Source organism: Mastomys coucha, unplaced genomic scaffold (genome assembly GCF_008632895.1).
Source record: "Mastomys coucha isolate ucsf_1 unplaced genomic scaffold, UCSF_Mcou_1 pScaffold11, whole genome shotgun sequence".
NCBI lineage: Eukaryota > Metazoa > Chordata > Mammalia > Rodentia > Muridae > Mastomys > Mastomys coucha.
Genome location: NW_022196893.1, coordinates 31,752,037 through 31,774,636, shown reverse-complemented (window position 1 = coordinate 31,774,636; position 22,600 = coordinate 31,752,037). Strand labels below are relative to the sequence as shown.

At 48.1% G+C, this 22,600-nt stretch overlaps 1 protein-coding gene and 1 long non-coding RNA gene across 6 annotated transcripts in view; one reads left to right on the top strand and one right to left on the bottom strand.

Annotated features, from left to right (window-relative positions):
• Positions 1–1,153: 1,153 nt before the first annotated feature.
• Positions 1,154–22,600, top strand: part of Slc11a2 (solute carrier family 11 member 2) — a 45,933-nt gene continuing 24,486 nt past the window's right edge. For 3 of the 5 annotated variants that reach the window (XR_004114154.1, XR_004114153.1, XM_031355826.1), the window contains exons 1-8: positions 1,154–1,248; positions 14,767–14,838; positions 16,742–16,890; positions 17,324–17,449; positions 19,231–19,350; positions 20,983–21,089; positions 21,622–21,692; positions 21,818–21,885. Coding sequence is in view for 3 of the 5 variants with exons in the window: in XM_031355826.1 (XP_031211686.1) it covers positions 1,197–1,248; positions 14,767–14,838; positions 16,742–16,890; positions 17,324–17,449; positions 19,231–19,350; positions 20,983–21,089; positions 21,622–21,692; positions 21,818–21,885 (765 nt within the window). In the remaining 2 variants the exon portion in view is untranslated. Of the gene's footprint in view, positions 1,249–1,332; positions 1,493–2,314; positions 2,412–14,766; positions 14,839–16,741; positions 16,891–17,323; positions 17,450–19,230; positions 19,351–20,982; positions 21,090–21,621; positions 21,693–21,817; positions 21,886–22,600 lie in introns of those variants that run through there. The other 2 variants (XM_031355849.1, XM_031355841.1) reach the window with 2 other exon arrangements.
• LOC116079816 lies at positions 1,506–2,458 on the bottom strand. The gene is made up of 2 exons (XR_004114159.1): positions 1,829–2,458; positions 1,506–1,613 (listed from the first exon to the last, which is right to left on the bottom strand). It is a non-coding gene; the product is annotated as an uncharacterized LOC116079816 (long non-coding RNA).

The following is a 22,600-nucleotide window of genomic DNA, read 5'->3' as shown; positions in this document are numbered from 1 at the left end:
GTATGTGTGTGTATATTTGGTGTGTGTGATGCATGTGTGTATGTGTGTGTATATTTGGTGTATGTGATGTGTGTGTGTGTATGTGTGTGTGTGATGTGTGTGTGTGAACGGTGGAGCCCAGAGCCCCACCCTTTACCACTCAGCTACGTCCTCATCCCTGCTTCTCTTTTAGAATTCATAAATTCAGATCTTTCTTCTGCCAGATTTGATTTCATGGATGGTTTTATGGGCACTTCTATTTTCTGAGGACAAGCTGTCCTCAGCTTAATCTACAAAGGCAACTTTGCCTTAGGCAACTGTCTGATAGCTACTAGAGTTGGAAGCCGAACACATCTTAACCTGATGTGACTTTCGGGGGTTGAGCCGGCACTGAGACCCTCCTCTGGGATGCTGCTCCCAGAACCCACATGATGCTCAAATGTGTAGCCTGCGTTGGCAATCTGAATGCCAGTTGTTTCCAGGAGGCAGATCCCGCCCCACCCCCCTCTCTAAGCTTTCTTCGAACTACACTGAGAAAGGGTAGTACACTACACTGAGAAATCCTTGCCCTGGATTTCTGCTTTGCTGCTTGGAGACTTTTTCTTTTCCATCAGGTACTAAGTTCTGGTTCTGCCTCACTTTACTGCCTGCCTGGAGATCACTGATTGACTAGCTACCGCCCTCGGCTCCTTCAGATCTGCAGGAAGAGACCAGGGGGCGTTTTCACCTCTACTTTGAAGTCTCATAATCACTTCAGTGTGGCACGTACTGAGTGGAAAATGTATGTGGATGGTCGGGCTTCGGGTTAATTGGTTCCACCTCCCATCTCACAGGGACAGAGTCCTTCGATCACCCAGAGGAGTGAGTCCCTGAACCAGCTTCACTCCCGGGGAGTGGCCTCCAGACAAAAGCCTTTACAGCCACCAGCACCCATTGCCCTCCAGGTTCTGCCCTGCCGAATGGCACAGAAGTGAAATCTCCGAAGAAAGCTTTTAACTCAATTAATTTTTTATTAATAACTAGGAGTGGCAGAAATACAATTCCTCTTTCTCATGGCCGGTCAAAGATGAAATTTGATTATGCTTTGAAGGGTGCGGTTTGAATTTTTTTCCTCAGTCTTGACCTACCTAAGTGTCCTCTCTAGCCAAGGGGAGGCGTACTCGGCTGCATATATAGAGGCTGCGCTGCTCTGGGAAAAGTCAAACCAGTTCTGCACCATGAGGAAGAAGCAGCCGAGGGCAGCAGCCGCTGCTCCGAACTGTGAGCTAAGTAAGTGGCCACAGCCCAGGGACGCTGGCCAGCCGAGCACACCTGGACGCGGACACAAACAGCTCTCGCCCTTTTCTTTTCTAGATGCAGCGGAGCGTCCCAGAAGAAAGGTTCTGGGCTCGAAGGCATTTGAGAAGCCTTTCTCCAACGCCACAGATGAGTTGGAGAGACTGCCAGGATTAATTTGTAGTTTCTCTTCTTTCAGGAGACCAGTCTGTATGGAGATCAGCAGCCCGGCCAGAGGGTGGATGTTTCTCTTTTCTGTTTGTTTTTGCTGTCATAATTTTTTAGTTTCCATCTTTGGGGTTTACCCTTTCTTCCTATCTCAGTTCTTACCAAATAATGAACATTTCTCCCGATAGTTTCTATATGAAGAAAATAGGGCTGTCGTCTATACCGTTGTAGGGGAAAATCGAGAAAACCTTAGAAACTTCGTGGCAAGTTGGGGGGGGGGGGATTGTCATGGGGGGTTTGTCAGGCTATAAGGCTGAGGCCGGGGATGGAGCGGGACTGCTTTGGGGCTGGCAGGACAAAATGTGTGGAGGAGAGACAGAGCCAGGTAGGCTGGAGAACAACTCACTGTGAGGCTTGGAAGTAGGACGACCGGTGCGGCCGAACTGGCTCCACTGGTCGAAATTTCTCGGTTCCTCCCAGACGTGGGGTGTTCTCGGTGCGTCAGTGGGCACGGACGGGGCTGTGGCTCAAGAAGCTAGAAGGGACTGCCATGGTGCCTTATTATCGAGTGTAGGTGTATCTCGGAGTCATCATCTCTTAGGAGGAAACAGGCATGTAGCTGCCTGAAAGGAAGTGGCGGGAACTATGACAAAAATGTATGTGTCCCGAGCATTCCGGGGGTGGGAGTTGCCAATTGAGATCGCCGTAAGTTTGAACTGCGAGGACTGCGGCGCGCCAGGCTGAACCTCGCCTCCGGGTCGGGCCCGCCCCCTCTAGGCCCCGCCCCAGGCCCCGCCCCCGTCAGCTCTGGTGGGCGGAGCCTCCGCTCCCTGTCCGCCAGCCACGCAGTCCCGCAGGAATCCAGCCAATCAGAGAAGCGGGACTCCGCCCAGCCGTCCAATCATGGGAAGGCAGGAGGTTGACTGGGTCGCCGCTGGCTCCTGGGATATGGAGTCGCCGGCGCGGCGTGTCAGGAGGTGGCGGAGCCGGTAAGCCGAGGTGCTGGCGGGGTCAGGGGTTACGGCGTCCCGCTGTGCGCGGGCGTGCGAGGGGGCTCGGCCGGCGGCCTGCGGGGCGGGTGCAGCCTGCGGGGCAGGCGCAGCGGCGATCCCGGGCAGGGGGCCCCGTATCCCGAGGAGACCGGGAGGGCTGCGGGCTCAGCACAGGCGCCGACGATCACGGGCCTCGGCCCTTCACCGCGACCCGGGACACCGGACCACCCTTGCGCGGGGGGCGCGACCGCAGCCCCCTCCCGGAGTCCCGGGGTCTCCCGCAGCGCAGCGCCGGGTCAGCCCAGCGGCCGCCGGAGCTGCGCGGTCTGCTAGAAGGCCTCAGGCCTCCGGGTTGAGTGCTGCTCGGTCGCCGGGCTGTGTGTGCAGCCCGGGTCCGTGCGCCTTCCAGGCCTGGTTCAGGGACACCTTGCACGCGATGGATGCGCCCCTTCTCTGCGGCGTCCTAGGCCGGGTAGTTGGAAAACGCACTTGTTTGAAATTCCACCTTTGGATTCTTTGTCCATTTCGGTTCTCCAGCCCACTTCTTTGATAATTTGGAAGGGCGTCCTCAGGACAGAAGTTGAGTTTCCTCTGTATAAAATGGAGACACTCCGTTATCCCTTGTTTTTCAACGGTGTGATTTAAGGCAGCAAAAGCAAACATATGGAAGGAGAGCTGTCGAGGGCCGGACCCGTGGGAAAACCACCGGGAAACTGACCTTGTCCTCCATGGCATCTCCAGGCTGATGAGTCTCATCACTTCTTGGCTGTGTTAACTCTTTGTTGGGCTCCTTAAGCTTTCCTGCGTTCCGCACACCCAGAGGGAGGGTGATGGCTGGGTCTGACAGAGCTGTGGGTGCTAAGTTAGTTAATACAGGTAAAGTGCTTAGGGCAGTCCCCTGCCACCAGGCATCTGCTTGCTTGCTTGCTTGCTTTTTCTTCCTTTCTTCCTTTCTTCCTTCCTTCCTTCCTTCCTTCCTTTCTTTCTTTCTTTCTTTCTTTCTTTCTTTCTTTCTTTCTTTCTTTCTTTCTTTTTTATTACTGCTTGCTTGTGCCTGCTGTTTCCTTAAAGACTTTAACCTTTTCAGTAGTCTTTGCCCTGAATCCCTTGGGATATTGCCAAAGGTCCCCCAGGCCAGGCCTTTCTAGCCATACTATTAGTCTGCAAGTGCAGCTAATTACAGGTGAACAGAGGCACTGTGCTAACCGGTCCTTCTTACTCTTTGTCTTCTTGAGACTAGATCTGGCTGTACATCTTTAACTGGCCTTGAACTTGCAGTGTAGACCAAGTTGGCCCCTAGCTTACAGCCATCCTCCTGCCTCTGCTGAGATCATAAACATTTACCACTCAAGCTTGGCTTCTGCTGAGTTTATTAAATGAGGTTGTTAAGTAACGTTTCAGGCTTTTTCCTGCAGTGGCTCTGTTGGTCAATATAACATTGAGATTTCACTGCTGGTTTTCTTTATTAGCTCTTTCACTAAGTCTTGCTTAGGCTAAGAGTTTATTTTGGACACGGACCTAGAAGGCAGTGACTACAGCACACGTGGTCTCTCATGTTTCGGGAAGTCTGTGGGACTCAGAAGGGGAATTCCTGAACATGGAGCCAGCACCTCTTGTTGAGGAATAGGGAAGCTGGATGCGAATCTCAGAAATTCTACTCTGGGGGAAACAGAAGTTGCTTCGCTCAGCCGAGCTAGTGAGCAGCTGTGGTCCAGTTGGGACGCAGTGAATGTCTCTAGACAATTGTTTTCTGCTTGACTTTGAAGCCAAGAACTTGGGGGGAGGGGGAAGGGGGGCTCCATTTATCAGACATCTTAATTCCTTTCCAGTGGTTGGGGACGCCAGGAGTTCCCAGGAAGTAGCCTTGCTCATTCGCTCAGCAACGTTGTTAGGGGCTGATCACTGAATGAGAAACTGTGGGAAAGCTCATCAAGCCCCCTGCCCATGTGTGGCAGTGCAGGTGGCTTAGGTTTACTTGATTCTCTGTTTTGTTTTGTTTTTTAAAAGATTTTTAAATTTTATGTGTATGAGTAGCTGTACAGATGGTTGTGAGCCTCTGCTGGCTCCGGCCTAAATATTTATTTATTGTTATATGTAAGTACACTGTAGCTGTCTTCAGACACCTCAGAAGAGGATGTCAGATCTCATTATGGATGGTTGTGAGCCACCATGTGGTTGCTGGGATTTGAACTCAGGTCCTTCGAAAGAGCAGTCAGTGCTCTTAACCTCTGAGCCATCTCTCCAGCCCCTTGATTCTCTTTGTATTACAACAGTTTAATACTTCTTTAGGTTGAAATGTATTTAAATTCATATGTAATGAGAAGGCTACAAGTTAATTATTAAAATTTTATTAGGTTCCAAAGAGCAGAAGGAAGCATCTACAGCTGGGGATCTTTTACTCTGTGTGTGTCTGTCTTGACACATAAGTGTTCTCTTAAAGAAGAGAGAGTAGGGCTGGAGAGATAGCTCTTTGGGTAAGAGCACCGACTGCTCTTCCAAAGGTCCTGAGTTCAAATGCCGGCTCACAACTACCCGTAATGAGATCAGATGCCCTCTTCTGGTGTGTCTGAAGGCAGCTACAGTGTACTTACATATAATAATAAATAAATCTTTGGGCCTGAGCGAGTGGGGCTAACTGAAGCGAGCAGAGGTCCTAAAAGTCAATTCTCAACGACCAGATGAAGGCTCACAACTATCTGTACAGCTACAGTGTGTACTCATATACATAAAATAAATAAATAAATCTTTAAAAAAAGAAAAGAGGGTAAATTTCAAAGGTGATACCTGTCAGGACAAATGGATGGGATATAATCTAATGAGAAATGTCCTTCGGATTCTCTGGAGAGAAACCCTGGAAGTGGCAAAGGTGGCAAAGCATCTTTGGGTGGGAGAGGAAGTAACATGCTTTGGTGGGGTTCTTCCCTTCTGATAGAGAGGGCCTTTGAAGTTGTTGACAGGGTGGAGTGTCAGGCCAGGTGACCAGACTGCCCGCACCCCCAAGGAAACACGCTGTCAAGCTGTGGTTAGAAGGAGGTTTGTAGGCAGCTGAACTTAAACATCAGAGTAAACCTTGAGCAGCCAGGAGGGCGTACCCTGGCTGAGCCGAGAAAAGGAGTAGCTCTCAGTAGTGGGTGCCAGGCCTGCCCACACACCCACCCTTTCTTTTTCTCTTAAGAGTTCTTAATTATTTGCGAGTATGTGTGTGCCTGTGAGGTACACGACATGTATGCAGATGCCCATAAAGGCTAGAGGTGTCAGGTCTCCAGGGGTTACAGGCAGGTGTAAGCCATCCGATGTACCTGCTTGGTCTTCTGGAAGAGCCATGGATGCCCTTAACCCCTAAGCCATCTCTCCAGCTCAGGCCCACATTACCAAAGACTTGGCTGATAAATGCTACTTTTGTCTGACAGATCAGGGCCTGACAGCCAACTCTTATCTTCTCTGACACCCAAGCAGGCAGTTTCATTATCAACTGTATTCCTCTCCCTTCCCCTGCCTCCTGCCCTTCCCTCCCATTTTCTGTGTCTGGCTGTGTTAGCTTAGACTGCAGCTTCTCCCACACTGCCCAGGAACTCTTAGCTCCCTGCTTTAGTATCCTGAAGGCCAGAGTTCTATGAGCCAGTCACCATGCTGGGTTTTCCTTTTCTTGCTTCTTTATTGTTTGTTTGTTTGAGGCAGAGTTTCTTTATATGTAGTCCTGGCTATAGCTCACCTTGGAGGCCACACTGGCCTGCATCTCACTGAACCTGCCTCCCTTTGCCTCCCACTAGTGCGAAGATTAAAGGCTGTCCAGCCCATACCCCATTAGCTCTTCTTTCATTCTCAGAACTGAAAATCAAACCGAGGTTCAAAGTAGTACACTGGGCGCTGAGTTGAAATTGCCATTCTCAGGGAGGGCAGGGAGGAGGAGAGGTTAGCAAAATGTCAGTGTCAGTGTCAGAGAGAACTGGCCCTCATTCAGGTATAGTGGCAGGGTATAATAGGAGCACCGTTTGTGCTTTATACTCGGTGTGCTGTGTGGAATAAAGGTGCTATAGTAACCCAGGTGGGTAGACTCGATTATAGTTTTAAGGTCATTTTTTAAAGCAGGCTCTCATATAGCCAAGGATGACTTTGGATTCACATACGAAGTGCTGGGGTAAACAGACCTATGACACCACAGGTTGATTGGATGCTGAGGGTCAACACCAGGACGTGTACTCTACCACGGAGCTTTATCCGGAAGCCCTGAGGCTTTGCCTAAACTAGCACAAGGTGCTTTTATTTCTTCTGTCTTGAAGTAGATGAAAGCCATAGCCTGAGACAAAAACCATAGCCTGCCTTTTCCTTTCCCTCATCTGTTTGTTTCATATCAGTTCTTTCCGTGTGTGTGTGTGTGTGTGTGTGTGTGTGTGCATGTGTATGTGCACGCACATGTGTATGTATGTATATCTGTGTGTACCTGTGAATGTATATGTGTGTGTGTATATATATGCATGTGTGTGTGCGTGTGTATGTATGTATGTATACATGTATGTGTGTGCATGTGTATGTATGTGTGTATACATGTATGTGTGTGCATGTGTAGGTATGTGTGTATACATGTATGTGTGTGCATGTGTAGGTATGTGTGTATACATGTATGTGTGTGCGTGTGTATGTATGTGTGTATACATGTATGTGTGTGCGTGTGTGTAGGTATATGTGTATACATGCATGTGTGTGTGCGTGTGTAGGTATGTGTGTATACATGCATGTGTGTGTGCGTGTGTAGGTATGTGTGTATATATGTATGTGTGTGCGTGTGTATGTATGTGTGTATACATGTATGTGTGTGTGCATGTGTGTTAGAGGCACTGTGATCAAATCCATGGGCTTGTACTCACTAGGTAAGCACTGTGTGACTGAGTTATTTCCCAGCCCTCAAATTCATTTTCATAAGAGAAAGTAGGATAAAACATTGTCATAACTTGTTTCTCTGTTGAGACAGAGTCTCATGTACACCAGACTGGCATTTAGCTTACTAGGTAGCTAAAGGTGAGCTTGAATGTCTAAAGATTTATTTATTTATTTTATGTGTATGAGTACACTGTAGCTGTACAGATGGCTGTGAGCCATCATATGGTTGCTGGGAATTAAACTCAGGCCCTCTGCTTGCTCCGCCCCACTGGCTCCAGCGTAATACACTGTAGCTGTCTTCAGACACACCAGAAGAGGGCGTCAGATCTCATCACAGATGGTTGTGAGCCATCATGTGGTTGCTGGGATCCAAACTCAGGACCTTCAGAAGAACAGTCAGTGCTCTTACCCGCTGAGCCATCTCACCAGCTAGAGCTTGAATTTCTAAATTTCTGATCCTCCTGCCTCTACTTCCTGGGTCCTTCCAATGACTAGGTGTGTAAATGTGTGTGTGTGTGTGTGTGTGTGTGTTAAGCTAGGTCTCTATATACCACTGGTAGCCCAGACTGGTCTCTAATTCAGGTGTGGGCCAGCATGTTCCTTTTAATTTAAATACAAATTCTAAACTTAATGCCCCGGGGATCTGTTTCTCTTCTCACTCCCAGCAGGTATAGGTAGATACCTGGAAACTGTCAGAATCCTTGAAAGAAGTCTCTGAGAATGATTGCTACATTAGTCTAGGATTTTAACAGAAAAGTAGTACTCTGTCCTTAAAGCGAGGAGGAAAGTGTGTTGCCCAATGCCTCACATGCTCCGGAGAGGGCAGGGAGTGAGAGGTGCTAGTAGTCTTGGCTGGCTCTGTTTGAATTTAGTAAAACAACAGCAGTTTGGTTCCCAGTCATTCGAGTGCAAAGAGTTCAGTTTATGAAATTCACCTCATGGGAAGTGGGGGTTAGAGAAGCAGGTGGTGGTTTTGTGGAATCAGCTGCTGGCTGACTTTAGCTGACTTAGGGAAAAGAGAATCAGGTAAGATTTGAAAATCTTTTCCTGTTAGTCCCTACTTCACCTTTTGGAGGTTGTATCTTACGAAGCAGCTGCAGGGGGCCGTGAACTTGTGGCTCTGGTGCAGGGTGGGTGGTCTTGAACTTGTGATGCAGCTGCAGGGGGCCTTGAACTTGTGACTCAGGTGCCCCAGCCTCCTACATGTTAGTGTGACAGGCCCTTATTGTCTTCTAAGTGCTTTCGTTAGAGACACCAGGCTGAATCTGATCTCCAAAACTCCCGAGGTAGAAGGACAGAGCCCCCTCTGAAGCTATCCTCTGACCTGCACAGGTACACACATGCACACTGCACCACACACGTAAGTAAATGTATAAAAGGTTTATTATTATCACTTTGTATTTTATAGTTTGTGGCCACTGTGTTTCTGGAACTGACTTGTGTCCTAGGAAAGAATCCAGAAAGAGAGGTAGCTTTGCCATGCACCCAAGCGCTCAGAGTCAAGAGTCATGGGATCTTACTGTGAAGGGGTCACAGACGGTGTCTTTGGTTGCTTGTATGTAAAGTCTAGTCCTGCTCTCTGATTTCATTGAAATGGAAGGCAGAAGGAAAAAAGGTTTGGGAGGTGGGAAGATTAGAGATGGTGTGCAAACTCACCTTACCCTTCCCCAGGACAGGACAGGACAGGAGTGACAAATCTTTGTTCTCCATGCCTTGAAATTAACCAAGTGGCTGTAAACACCCCACTTTTGGAAACAAATATAAAAGATCATTATTTTAAACTTAAGCCTTTTCAACATAAGAAAATAGATTGTGCTGTACTCGGTATTTCACCCTTTACTTTGTTTCTTTAAGCTAGGGTATTACTTTGTGGCCTGGCTGGGCTGGAGCTTGCTAGGTAGACTAGCTTGGCCTCAGACTTTTTTTGGCAGTCCTCCTGCCTCTGCCTCTTGAATGCTGGGGTTGCAGGCATGCACCACCACACGTGACCGAATGTGATCTTATAGGGAATGAAGTTTCCCTGAGGAAAGTGCAGAAGAGTTGCTAGGAGAGCGTAGGAGGAGCTGCTCTCACGGTCGCCAGGGACAGGCTAGTTAGTGCCAGGCAGTGGGCGCTGAGGGGTCCTGGGTGAACAGCTCCTTACCCCAAAGTTAGAGTTGGGACGGGCTCACTGGAAAAGAGACGTGTGTTCTTTGTATTTGAGTAGAAAATCGTTTCACAATCTGAACCACTATGTGGACACTAAGACAAAGGAGGAATAGATTAAGCTTTAGGCTGTCAGTGCCTGCCTGCCTGCCTGCCAGCCTGCCAGCCCTTGGAAACCACGATCAGACAGTTTGTCCCCAGTGAGAGGCTTTCTGAAAAGCTGTGACAGTCTGTAGAAGATTTGAGTTTTGAGAAAATTAAATGGGGCCTGGCATAGTGTGTCTTGGAACACCTGGGTTTGAGCCTCAGTACTACAGAAAACAACAAAAATAGTGCAGGGACCCGGTGAAGCATTTTTATTGCCAGAAAGATTGAGTGAGCCCAGCACTGGCCTCCATCCCGCCTGCCCTCTGCTCCTCTGCACCTCCTCAGCGCCTGCTGCCCTTCCAGCCTGAACTCACGATCTCCCTGCCTCCCTTCCAAGTACTGAATCACAGGTGCAAACTTCCAAAATGGCTCCCACTGCCTCCTTTCTTTCCTTAAGTTCTCTCTCTCTCTTTCTCTCTCTCTCTCTTTCTCTCTCTCTCTCTCTTCCTCTCTCTCTTCCTCTCGGTCTCTCTCTGTCTCTCTCTTGGTCTTTCTATGTCTCTATGTCTCTCTCTATGTCTCTGTCTCTATCTCTCTCTGTCTCTCTGTCTCTCTGTCTCTCTGTCTCTCTCTCTCTCTCTCTCTCTCTCTCTCTCTCTCTGTCTCTCTGTGAAACAAGGTTTCTCTGTGTGGCCCTGGCAGTTTTCTAGAAAAGATCTGCCTGCCTCTGCCTCCAGAATGCTAGAATTAAAGGTGTGTGTCACCATTGATGGACTCCTAAATTATTTTCTTAAACATTGTATGTGTGAGTGTGTGTGTGTGTGTGTGTGTGTCTGTGTGTGTGAGTGTGTGTGTGAGTGTGTGAGTGTGTGTGTGTGAGTGTGTGAGTGTGTGTGTGTCTGTGTGTGTGAGTGTGTGAGTGTGTGTGTGAGTGTGTGAGAGAGAGGGGGGAGGGGAAGGATGTACATTTGGCAGCTTGCAGGAGTCACTTCTGTTTTCTCACTTATCTGCCATGTGGGTCCTGAGGACGGAGCACTTTGGCCTTGGTGGGAAATGCATTTACTTGCTGAGCTACCTCATTGACTGCCACCAGCCGCTGCCTTCTATATGCACTGGCATCGAGGCGTTGTTATCACTTTTGGTCTATTTCTTTTCCCTCTACAAATAACAGCACATTGTTTAATGAGTTGGCATTTCACCTGGCTTGGTACGTTGATGTGCTTGATGTCATTGTGTATGCTTTGCTTTGCTTACCATGACTGCGTGGTATTCTGCCTGGTGTGAGAGCACAGCTTGTTTACACAGCTCCTTACTCTGGTCCAGGTGTCCTCAGCCTTTGATATGAGCTACATGGTTGCTTAGGTATGTCTCCCTTGTGTACATTGTTAGGGTCCATTGCTGTATCAAAGGATATGCAAACTTGAATTTTTAAATAAAAATGTAATCTGATCATTTTTATTTGTAAAACAGCCTTACAACTTCTATTTATTTTTAGGCTGAGGCTCTCTGTGGGCCTTGGTTGGCTGGGACTTGAGCTCACAGAGGTCGGCCTGCTTCATGGAGCCTGTGGTAATTAAGCTTTGCCAGTTGACTCTGTGTCCTGAGTCCTAAAGCTTCATCTTTTTCGATGCAGTGGGAGGGGTGACTGAAGCAAGGTGGGGATGTCCTGGAGGGCAAAGCCACTGGGCACAAGTACCATCCAGTCCCCCCCCCCACCCCGCCCCTTGTGCATAGTGGATCCCACAGGCACAGTAGACCAGGGAACTTCTGGCTTGTTTACTAAAAGCTGTTCCTGGTAAACTGTACAGTAAAGTCTGTTCTCATTGAAGTAGTATGCACTTGGGACTTTAGAAAAGACCACATGCCTTGCGTTTTACGGGCTTTCTGTGTACTTGGTGTAGGAATGTCACTCAGAATGCTCCTAGTCACTGCAGAATTTTAACTAGCTCGGTCAGGAGGCTGTGGTGTGATCATGGCCTCAGGTTCAGGGCAACTTGGGCCACAGTGACAAGCCCTGTCTCAAAAGAGCCCCCAAATCATAAAACAAGTTTATCCTAGAATATTTACATTTACATTACCTGCATACCTGTGTTAGGCGACTATACACAGTAACCTCGGTGTTTGATTTTTATTTTATTTTTTAAGGATGTGTGTGTGTGTGTGCGTGCAAGTGTGTGTTTGGCACATTTAGTGTGCGGAGATCAGAAGATAGTACAAGTGTGTAGGAGTGGAGAGTGAGTTTTCTCTGACCGCGTAGACTCTGGGATTGAACTCTGGTCGTCGGACTTGGCAGCAAGCACCTTTGCCCACTGAGCCTTCTTGTGGCCCATTTTTCTTTTTTAAGTTTAACTTTTTAAAACCTGTTTTGGATTTTTTTTTTAAAGTTTCTTTCAAGTGTATTACATACACTGACTATTCTTTTTGTTTGTTTGGTTGGTTTTGCTTTTTGGTTTTTCGAGACAGGGTTTCTCTGTGTAGCCCTGGCTGTTCTGGAACTCACTCTGTAGACCAGGCTGGCCTCGAACTCAGAAATCTCCCTGCCTCTGCCTCCCAAGTGCTGGGATTAAAGGCGTGTGCCACCACCCCCTGTCTACTGAATATTCTTAAACAAGATATCAGCTCTCATTATGGAAGCAATCTGATTTAGTCAGTCTTGGTGACAATTCTCAAAGGACTCATATCACATGGCCCAAAGCTCACCTGGGCCCTGCCTGATATTTGTTGGTTCCTTGGGGCCCAAGTTCCTTTGTCTTGTGAGAGCTACACTCAGGACCCAATCTGATTTGTAGTTTATTTCTTGTGTGCTAGGATTACTGGGTGTCTAGCCTTACTTACATAGAAAGATGCAGATCGTCCTCCCAGCTGTGCTGTGATCTGAACCCATGTGAGTGGTCAGAGGTGTGAATGCCCTCAGATGTCTGCCAGAGGTGTGAATGCCCTCAGATGTCTGCCAGAGGTGTGAATGCCCTCAGATGTCTGCCAGAAGTGTGAATGCCCTCAGATGCCTGCCAGAAGTGTGAATGCCCTCAGATGTCTGCCAGAGGTGTGAATGCCTTCAGATGTCTGCCAGAGGTGTGAATGCCCTCAGATGTCTGCCAGAAGTGTGAATGCCCTCAGATGTCTACCAGAAGTGTGAATACCCTCAGATGTCTGCCAGAAGTGTGAATGCCCTCAGATGTCTGCCAGAGGTGTGAATGCCCTCAGATGAGGCACCGTATGTGGAATGGTGAGGCTGGATTGATGAGTGCTGTGAGGACTGTTGGCTGACAGGTTCAGCTCTCTGCTGCAGTAAAGTGCTTGGCCCTGGTGACTAGTGAGGGAAAGATGGTGTTTCCTGAGTTAACAAGTGATGGTGTGTTTTATACCCCAGAAGACAGATGAAACCTAAGATCTCCTTTTGAGTCTAGATGGTAGAATTCACTAAGATTCAATACCTTGGTTTGTAAAGAATATCCAGCTGGGTGGTGGCGCATGGTTTTAATCACAGCACCTGTGAGCCAGAGGCAGGCGGCTCTGAGTATGAGGCTAGCCTGGCCTATAGAGTGAACTAGGACAGCCAGGGAGGAAACTCTGTCTTGAAAAACAAAAAAGAAAAAGGGAAAAAAAAAGAATTAAAAATAAGGTAGAGGGTTGAGATAGGAGCAGTCCACTGGGCAAGAGGAGAAAATCAGAGAGGGGGACTCTCTCTTCTTCTCAGGAGGGTAAGTGCTTTGGGGGTTTATGGGGTATCAGTAACAGCTATCTTTCTCTGTGTATCTGGAACCAACTGAGACAAAGATGATGTAGTAAGAAGGTCCAGAGTTTAAAAGCTCAGTCTTTAAGGGCTAGTGAGATGCTATAAGGAGAGAAAGACATCTGTTGCCAAGCCTAAAGACCTGATGGAGTTCCAGCCTAGGGACCCACAGAGTGGAAGAAGAGAACTAGCTCTGGCAAGTTAGGTTGCACCCACACCCTTGTCCCTGAAAAAAAATAAATAAATGTAAAAAATAAGTTCAGCCTTATTTGGTGAAGCCAAGTTGAGGATGTGTTGTTGCATTGCTGTGTCAGCTTCCTGGTGCTCCTCAGTCTGGCTGGTGGGAATACAGCCCCTTCATATGCCACTGGCACCCAGAGAAGCATCACTTCCCATACATAGAGCCCAGAGACTCCCACAAATAGGGCCTGCAGGTGCCTCAAATTCTCAGAGGTCCTTGAACAGTCTAGCCTGTGGGTGTCTGGCTTCTCCCAACTTCCAAAGGGTTGGAGCGAGACTGGAAGTGACCGTAGTTCTCCCTCTAGGGAGTAGTGGCCCTCCTTGAAAGGTGCCTGCCATGCCCTTCCGGAAAACTGAACCTTGTGTTTCAGTTGTTAGATAGGCCAGAGAGTTCTAGACTATTTTCTTAATTTTTTTTATTCATTGCAATGGTTGCTTTGTTTTGTTTTGAGACAGGATCTCATGTATCCCAGGCTGACCAAACACTGGCCTTGATCTCCTTGTCCTCCTGCCTCCATCTCCCAAATTTTGTTACTACAAACCTGGCTGCTTTCTGTTCCGCAGACTATTGAGGTGTTAGATATTTGGGGTGATACTGAGGCCAAGTCTTGATGATAGGCCGCCTGTTCATGCAGAGTAGGACAGATTGGCTGGCTGGAGCACTGCACATTTGCTGTGCTTGATGATTGGCAGCCTGTTCATGCATAGTAGGACAGATTGGCTGGCTGGAGCACTGCACATCTGCTGTGTTTGATGATTGGCCACCTGTTCATGCATAGTAGGACAGATTGGCTGGCTGGAGCACTGGCACATCTGCTGTTTACACATAGTAGGACAGATTGGCTGGCTGGAGCACTGCACATCTGCTGTGTTTGATGATTGGCAGCCGGTTCACGCATAGTAGGACAGAATGGCTGGCTGGAGCACTTCACATCTGCTGTGCTTGCACAAGGACCCACGGGAATAGCACCCAAGCGCCCATGAGAACCAAGTGTGGTCTTGGTGCTGTCTGGATCCCCAGCACTGAGGAGAGTGCACAGACCTCAGGCTGGTTGGGGCTTGCTAGCTCCCAGCCTCACCATCTTTCTGGCCTTGCCTTTCATTGTTTTTATGAATGTCCCTAATCCTGAAAGCTGTGATTATTTTCTGGGTTAGCTAATTGAGTAGGGGAATTGTTTCTATCTTACATACATTGTTTCTTTCAGCCATACCTTGACAAAGTGTTAATTCTGTCCTTGCTAATTCTCCCCCCTCTCTTTCCTTTTCCAGAATCCTATTCTAAGAGCACAGACCCTCAGGTATCTACCATGGTGTTGGATCCTGAAGAAAAGATGCCAGACGGTAATTTGCAGCTCTGAGCCATTATCTATATGGGACTGCGAGTTAGGCAGTCACAGGTTGTCCCTCTGGCTGGCTGTCATACGAATTCCAGTCAGAAATCTTATCTGGTGACAGGGTAGGAATAAAAATGAATCTGTAGTCGTAGAATTCTGCCTCATATCTTATTTCTAACTGCCACTGGGTTGTGACTAGCAGATTTGGTTTCTACAGCAATAGTGGCAAGAATAAGGAACAAGGCCATTCCCAGACTTGGGCAGTGACCTCCAGCATGCTTGCCCTGTGTGCTGAAGTTCACAGGGCGAGTTCCCCATGCTCTGCTTTATGCTGCGTGTGTTCTGAGTCTGAGGTCCCCTCTAGAACCCCCATTTCTTTCTGATTAGTGAAGGTAATGTAGACCAGTTTCCTAGAATCAGAGCTCTGATTTTTTGGATTGGTTATAGGGGTTTATGGGAGAGAAGAAGGCTTTGTTTGTGGTTCACCCTAGCCATCTGACTCCTGCGACTCTGGACTTTGTATGCTTCTGGTAGGTAGATTAGCCCTTTCCTGCTGGGCCTTCCCTCCTTGCATTTAAGATTAACTGTAAAATACAGACCTTGTGTGAGCCCTGCTGTCACAAGGTGCCAGCACCCGTGACCACCAGCCCTTCAGCCCCGTCTAGGCCTTAGTCAGGACTCCTGCTCTTCCTGCTTGCCAGTGTCATCTTGAGCCTGACTCTGTCAGGGCTGTCCAGCTCTTGTGTTGTGTGTCATACCCAAGAGTGACCCTTAGAGTGGATCAAAGTGATGGCATGGGGATGTCCTAGTCGACTAACTTAGTTTCTCTTAAAAATTAGATTCCAGGTTACTAGTGGGCCTCGTGGATTCCAGGTTACCAGTGGGCCTGTGTGTCAGTATTGAGTCCTAGATGTCAGTTGTTTAAGTCTTGTTAAATTGTAGCCGAGGCTGACCTCAGACTCATAATCCTCTTGATTTAGCCCCTTAAGCATGACAGTGTTCTTAGAGAAAAGCGAGGTGATTCTAAAAGTTACCCAGTGGGCACAGAAGTGTAGGGTAAAAAAGTACTGTGACATTGATAGAGAAAACAGAATGGGAGCGGGTAGGGCATGGATCTGACAGGAGATAGAAGGGAGGCTCAGGGCTGAGTGCGACCAGCACACTGTATGACACTTCAAAGGATTAATAAGATGTTCTATGAACTGACCTAAGACGGAGAACACTCCTGGAGGCCTTTGAACTTCTTTTCCTTTCCTTTGAGATTGGGTCTAGGTATAGCCCAGGCTGACCCTGCAGTCTCAGCCTTACTTCCTTACCTCTTGTATGACAGGGTAGCAGGCTTATGCCACAGTCCGCTTATCCGCCCGTTTTCAACCATGTGCACGAACCACCTGTAAAAATTAATTTCCTGGGCTGGGGACATAACTTAGTTACAGAGTGTTTGCCTAGCATGCATGACACCCTGGGCTTAGTCATTGGTGCTACAGACAACCAGGTATGGTGGCATATGGCTGCGATCCCAGCACTTGGGGCCTGGAAGCAAGAGAGGGTCATGTTTAGAGTCATCCTGGGCTTCAGGCCGGATCCTCTTATTAGATCCTCTCTTTAAGTAAGAATATATGCAAATACATACATACATTTACTTAAAATGTTGATTAATAAACTGTTTAGGACACACTGTACTAAAAGCGAGCGGGTCTCTTGTGCACAGAGCTGTAAGGTGTCTTAACTTTGGGTCTGAGGTCCTCATCAGTGAGGGAGCGGGTACCAGATGCGGGTTAGCTGTCCTCCAGCGTGAAGGGCAGTGAGGGAGCGGGTACCAGATGCAGGTTAGCTGTCCTCCAGTGTAAAGGGCAGTGACTTCAGCGTCATTGAGAATGCTCCTTAGTGGGTCTGTTATGTCGACTCAGATGGCGCTTCTGGGGACCATGGAGACTCTGCCAGCCTTGGCGCCATCAACCCTGCCTACAGCAACTCCTCCCTCCCACATTCCACTGGCGACTCTGAGGAGCCCTTCACCACCTACTTTGACGAGAAAATCCCCATTCCTGACGAGGAGGTCAGTGACCGTCCATGCAGGGGACCCTGTGTCCTGGGAACGGGAAAGTTCTGCTCCACACTCACTCTCCGCAGCCCCAGGCCTCACGTAGGCAGCCCGTCTCTGACAGCTGCGTTTTTATCATCAGAGTAAACCAGGCGTTACTTAGTATGTGTTTTTCTTTTTCAAATGTGGTTTTGCTCCTGTGTGGGAGGTGGGTGGGTTCAAAGGTGCAGTGTTACTTCAGTTTGGACCAAGTTGCTTAGGGAGAGCAGGTAAAGGGAGGACTTCCACTGTGAGAAGTGGCCATCCTATGGTAAACAGTGGGTGAGCTGCCGGAAGCGCCAGCTTGTGCAGTGTCACGCTGACCCCATGCAGCTGTGTTGCTTCTCTTCGTGTGATAAAATAGAGACGTTAGAACGGTGCTCAGACTGCTCTCCTTTCTCTTTTATAGTACTCTTGTTTTAGCTTTCGAAAACTCTGGGCGTTCACAGGACCTGGCTTTCTTATGAGCATTGCCTACCTGGATCCAGGAAACATCGAGTCAGATTTGCAGTCTGGAGCAGTGGCTGGGTTTAAGGTGAGCTCCAGTTTTACCCCAGCTGAAAAACAAGTTTTCTTTCTTACTGTCACTGCCATTTTTGCAGTGCTGCAGATGGACTCTCGGACCTTGTGGGCTATCCTGGATGGACTTGCTGAGCTCTCCCCAGGCTTTCCCTGTCCTCTTGAGCACTCATTACACTCTTACGTCCCTCCTCTTGCCCTTACTGAGCGGCCTCAGGCTGTACCTTCATGGAGAGTTGACCCCTTGAAAAACACAGGTTTGAGCTGTGCATGTGCACTTATGTGCAGGTTCTTTGTAGATTAGTAACACTGAAAACAACAGATGAACTGCATAGCTTACAAACACTGAGAATGTAAAAGTTAGGTATCCCATGAATGAATAAAGTATACACAGATAATAATCTATTCTATCCTATTTATTTATTTTAGGTTTTTTTTTTTTTTTTTTTGAGGCAAGGTCACTCTACATAGCTGTCCTGGAATTCACTCTGTAGAGCAGGCTGGCTTCTGCTTTCCAAATACTGAAATAAAAGGTGTGCACAACCATGCCTAGCTCAGATAATAATCTATTTTATAATTTACTACCCAAGGGTATACAAAGATCTACCACAAGGCATGGTTGAGCTATTCTCCATTGAGAAAAACAGGCAAATGTAATGTATACATTTATAAGTATACAAATATACACATAATTGTCAAAGGCAAATGTGCTATAACTCCTAAGTGTATACAGTCAGCTGTAACTCCTGAATGTATACAGTTGGCTGTAGCTCCTGAATGTATACAGTCAGCTGTAACTCCTGAATGTATACAGTCGGCTGTAGTGTGTTGCTGCATTGCCACCTAAGCTCTGAGCTCTGGGCGTGGTTGCTTAGATGCTGTGGTTGTTTCTATGTGAGCAGTTTTTCTCTCAATAAGTGATGATGTATCCACATGGTTCATAGGTTGTCATGGAGTGGGAGCTTGTTGTCGCCAACCTCCTGTCTTAGCTGCTCTTCTAATCCTATAACAATGCGGTGACGAAGACAACTTATAAATCAAAACAAAACAACTTAATTGGGCTTCAAGTTTCCATTATAGCCCATGATGGTGGCAGGAGAGCAGCTGAGAGCTCCTCTCGGTTTGTCCCCTACCCACATCTCCCCCAACAAGCACACTTTCTGTTCCTTGCCAGACAGTTCCACCAACTGTATTCACACACATGACCCCATGGCCGTTCTCTGTCCCATCAGCACATCTCCCTCACTGTCCCAACCTGCATAGACAGGTCTGCATTGGCAGCGACACCTGTGTGAAAGATGCTGTGTGGTCTTTTGTTTTATCCACATAATTTCCTTAGGAGAGACACCAGCTGAGAGACATAGAGATGCAGTCACCCCGTGGGTCTTGTGTAAAGCTGATACAGAACTTGAAATTGTATTCCTGCCCTGCTTTGTCTTAGCTGAGCTGTCTCCCAGCTTCCTAGTGAGCTCGGGCTGTGTTTCTCCTCAGCTTCCTAGTGAGCTTGGGCTGTGTTTCTCCTCAGCTTCCTAGTGAGCTCGGGCTGTGTTTCTCCTCAGCTTCCTAGTGAGCTTGGGCTGTGTTTCTCCTCAGCTTCCTAGTGAGCTCGGGCTGTGTTTCTCCTCAGCTTCCTAGTGAGCTCGGGCTGTGTTTCTCCTCAGCTTCCTAGTGAGCTCGGGCTCTGTTTCTCCTCAGCTTCCTAGTGAGCTCGGGCTGTGTTTCTCCTCAGCTTCCTAGTGAGCTCGGGCTGTGTTTCTCCTCAGCTTCCTAGTGAGCTCAGGCTCTGTTTCTCCTCAGCTTCTCTGGGTGCTCCTCTTGGCCACCATCGTGGGGCTGCTGCTCCAGCGCCTTGCAGCAAGACTTGGAGTGGTCACCGGCTTGCATCTTGCTGAAGTGTGTCACCGTCAGTATCCCAAGGTGAGCAGCATGTTGCTCTGGTTGTCGGCTACCATAGAGGAATCTGTGTGTCTGGTATCGTGTGCTGGCCCCAGGCTGCATTGAGCTGTGGAGAACTTGGGGTCAGTGTCCCCGAAACTGGAAGTACCGAAGAAATCCTACGACCTCTGTGCTGTCAGCCGTGCCTCTACTTCAGGATCTACCATGGGACTTGATTTTGTTGTTGTTCTGAGACAGACTCATGTAGATCAGGCTGCCACTGAACCCTGTACTTAGCCCAGGATGGCCTAGGATGCCTAACATTTGTTTCTGCCTCTTAGAGTTACAGGCACACACCAGTTTCCTTGGGAGAGTTACATGTGCACACAGTTTCCTTAGTAAATTCTGCATGAGGAAGCATCTACCAGTCACTCTTGTTTTTGAAAAATATGTTTTCTTTTAATATAGTATATGTTATAGGAGCTTTGGGTTTGCTGAATATTATCAATTTACCCTGCCCTGTTTCTTCCTTCTGAGTGCCTTACCACACCTAAAATATGAATGACTGCTATAGGAAGACCCTTGGGGGTGGGCGGGGCTGCAGACAAAAGTCGGGCTTCCTCTTAGATGTCAGGGGCCTCCGCCGAGTGTGCCCTGAATGCCGAGTCTTGCTTCTGACGGTGAGCGTGGAGGTTTTGTGTCGTGGTTTTTCTTCTCAATTCTCCTAGGCTGGTCGGTTGGTCGGTCAGTCATCAGTTAGTCAGTCAGTCTGTCTGTCTGTCTGTTGGTTGGTCAGTCATCAATCAGTCAGTCAGTCAGTAAGTCAGTCAGTCTATCTGTCTGTCAGCAGGCTTTCTGGCCCCCGTAAACCAACTTTAACTCGGTTTGCCTTTCCACTTGTCTGCTGGTCCGGATTTAGTTTCCTTGGTTGCTGTTCTCTGTCTATTATGAATGTTTACTTTGAGCACTTTTAAAAAGAAATTTATCTTTATTTATAAGATTGTATGTATATATGTATGTATTTGGGTATGTGCGTGCGAGTGTGGCTGTCTGCAGAGCCTTCAGAGGCTGGGAGGTGGGGTGGGAGGAGGCTGGACCCTTGAAGGGATTGTGAGCTGCCAGGCCCTGGTGCTGGGAGCTGGTGTTTAATCTTTCATCCTCTGCAAGAACAGTACGTGCTTTTAGCCACTGAGCCATCTTCCTAAGCCCCTTACCTAGAATACTTCTGCATATATCTTTTCCACTTCTTATATGTTATTCTTAAATTCAAGATGGTACGGTCTGTCCGGTGTTTGTTTTGTAACCGTAGTTACGGGTGAGTTAGAGGTTTTCATTTCTCATTTCCCGTTTTCTCTTGACTCCCATTTTGTGCATACTTGTATATTTATTTTCCTCTGCAACTTTTAAATTGTTTTTAGGCAGGAGAGTAAGTGGAAAGTAATGAATAGAAATCCCGTTCTTCTCCTGAAGAGAATGAAGGAGAACCGAAGGGTTGGGTTGGCACGCTGACCTTGGCTCACAGCCTCCCACAGGAAGTGTCCTGTGTAGGGCTGAGTTCTGGTAGCTCTCCAGTCTCGGGGCTGTGTATGGCTGTCTGTGGGTCTGTGACAAAAATCTGAATTCTGAATGAAGAAAGTTCTTAAAATGAATCATCAGAACCACTCTGTTTTGTAGGTCCCACGGATCATCCTGTGGCTGATGGTGGAGTTGGCAATCATTGGTTCTGATATGCAGGAAGTCATTGGCTCAGCTATCGCCATCAATCTCCTATCGGCAGGAAGGTGGGGGTGGGGCTTCCCTCAGAACACTTGTCAATCTCCTGTCTGCAGGAAGGTGGGGGGTGGGGCTTCCCTCTAGAACATTGTCAGTACTAAGCTGGGTTCCAAAGCCAGAGTGGAAATGAAAAGCCAGCTCATTCTTGCTGTTCAAGATTCAGCTAGTCTTATCTCCCAGCAGATGTAGCATGCATCTTCCATTCCCAGGATGGGTTGTATGCGCTTCTCTTTAAATGGACTGTGCAGCATTTTGTGGCACAGTTAATTATTTGCAAGGCTGCTTATCCCACAGCATAGTGAGGTCCTTCTGCATATGACCCATGCTTTCCAGCTGTGTGTCCCTCACATCTGACACAGCAAGCTCTCAAGGAGAGTCCCAGTGGATGGGCTTCAGCTGATGCTGTGTCTCAGCCACCCATTGCTCGGCTTCCCACCTGTGGCTCCTCCATAGGACCTAGCTTCCCTGGGTGTTTGGTGTTGGACAAGGTGTGAAGAAATCTCCCTGGGTCTTTGATCACTCTTCTTGTCTCTAACCTAGGGTTCCCCTGTGGGGTGGAGTCCTCATCACCATCGCAGATACTTTTGTATTTCTCTTTCTGGACAAATATGGTAAGGCCTGGAGCAGGGGGTGAGCCCCAGCCGGCACCCCCAGCCGGCACCCCCAGCCGGCACCCCCGGGCACATTGCTGCAGGATTGGCTGTCCTCCGTGCTCACTGCTGCACTCCCCCTTCAGGCTTGCGGAAGCTGGAAGCATTTTTTGGCTTTCTCATCACTATCATGGCCCTCACCTTTGGATATGAGGCAAGTGTTGCAGGCTGTTGGTTAACTGTTTAAAACAAAGTTTCCTTTTGCCTTGTTTGTAATCTTTTATTATAAAAAGCAATAATGACAGAGTAGTTTAATTGTATCGAGTCAGCACAAAGCCAGGTACTTCTGGGCTGCACTGAAAGGCCTATAGTCTATGGCGAGGGTTCATGTGCAGGAAGGCCTGTAGAGACTTGGGGGCATCGCAGATGACTGACTCCACAGGACCTTTCAGGACCGTCGTTTCTGGTCCCAGGTTAGCCACCCTGACACAGAACAGCTTTGGAGTGGGATAGTAAGGAGGCTGTAGGGTTACTGCTGACTGCTAGCTCAAAGATGTTCTGTTTGTGCCTACCATGGCTGAAATTAATTAATTACAGCCTGACCGTTTGCTGTGTTGAAACAGTGATGGTGAGCTGGACAAGGCGTTGTACGCCTTTACTAGCTGCTAAGGAGATGGGGCAGCCTGGTCTCTGAGTGTGAGTCCAGCCTGATCTACCCGAAGAGTTCAGGGCAGCCAGGGCTGTAGAGTCAGACAAGAAACTGTTGATGAGTTTATAGGTGACTGAATATTTTCCTGGCTTGTTCCTTGCCCATCCCGAGGGGTCAGTACCATTATTTGTACCTTTTTAAATGTCCAGTTGTTATAAACTAGTTTTTACTTACAGGCCTGCTTAAACATTAAAAAGATATGTAGTCTGTGCCAGGTTGT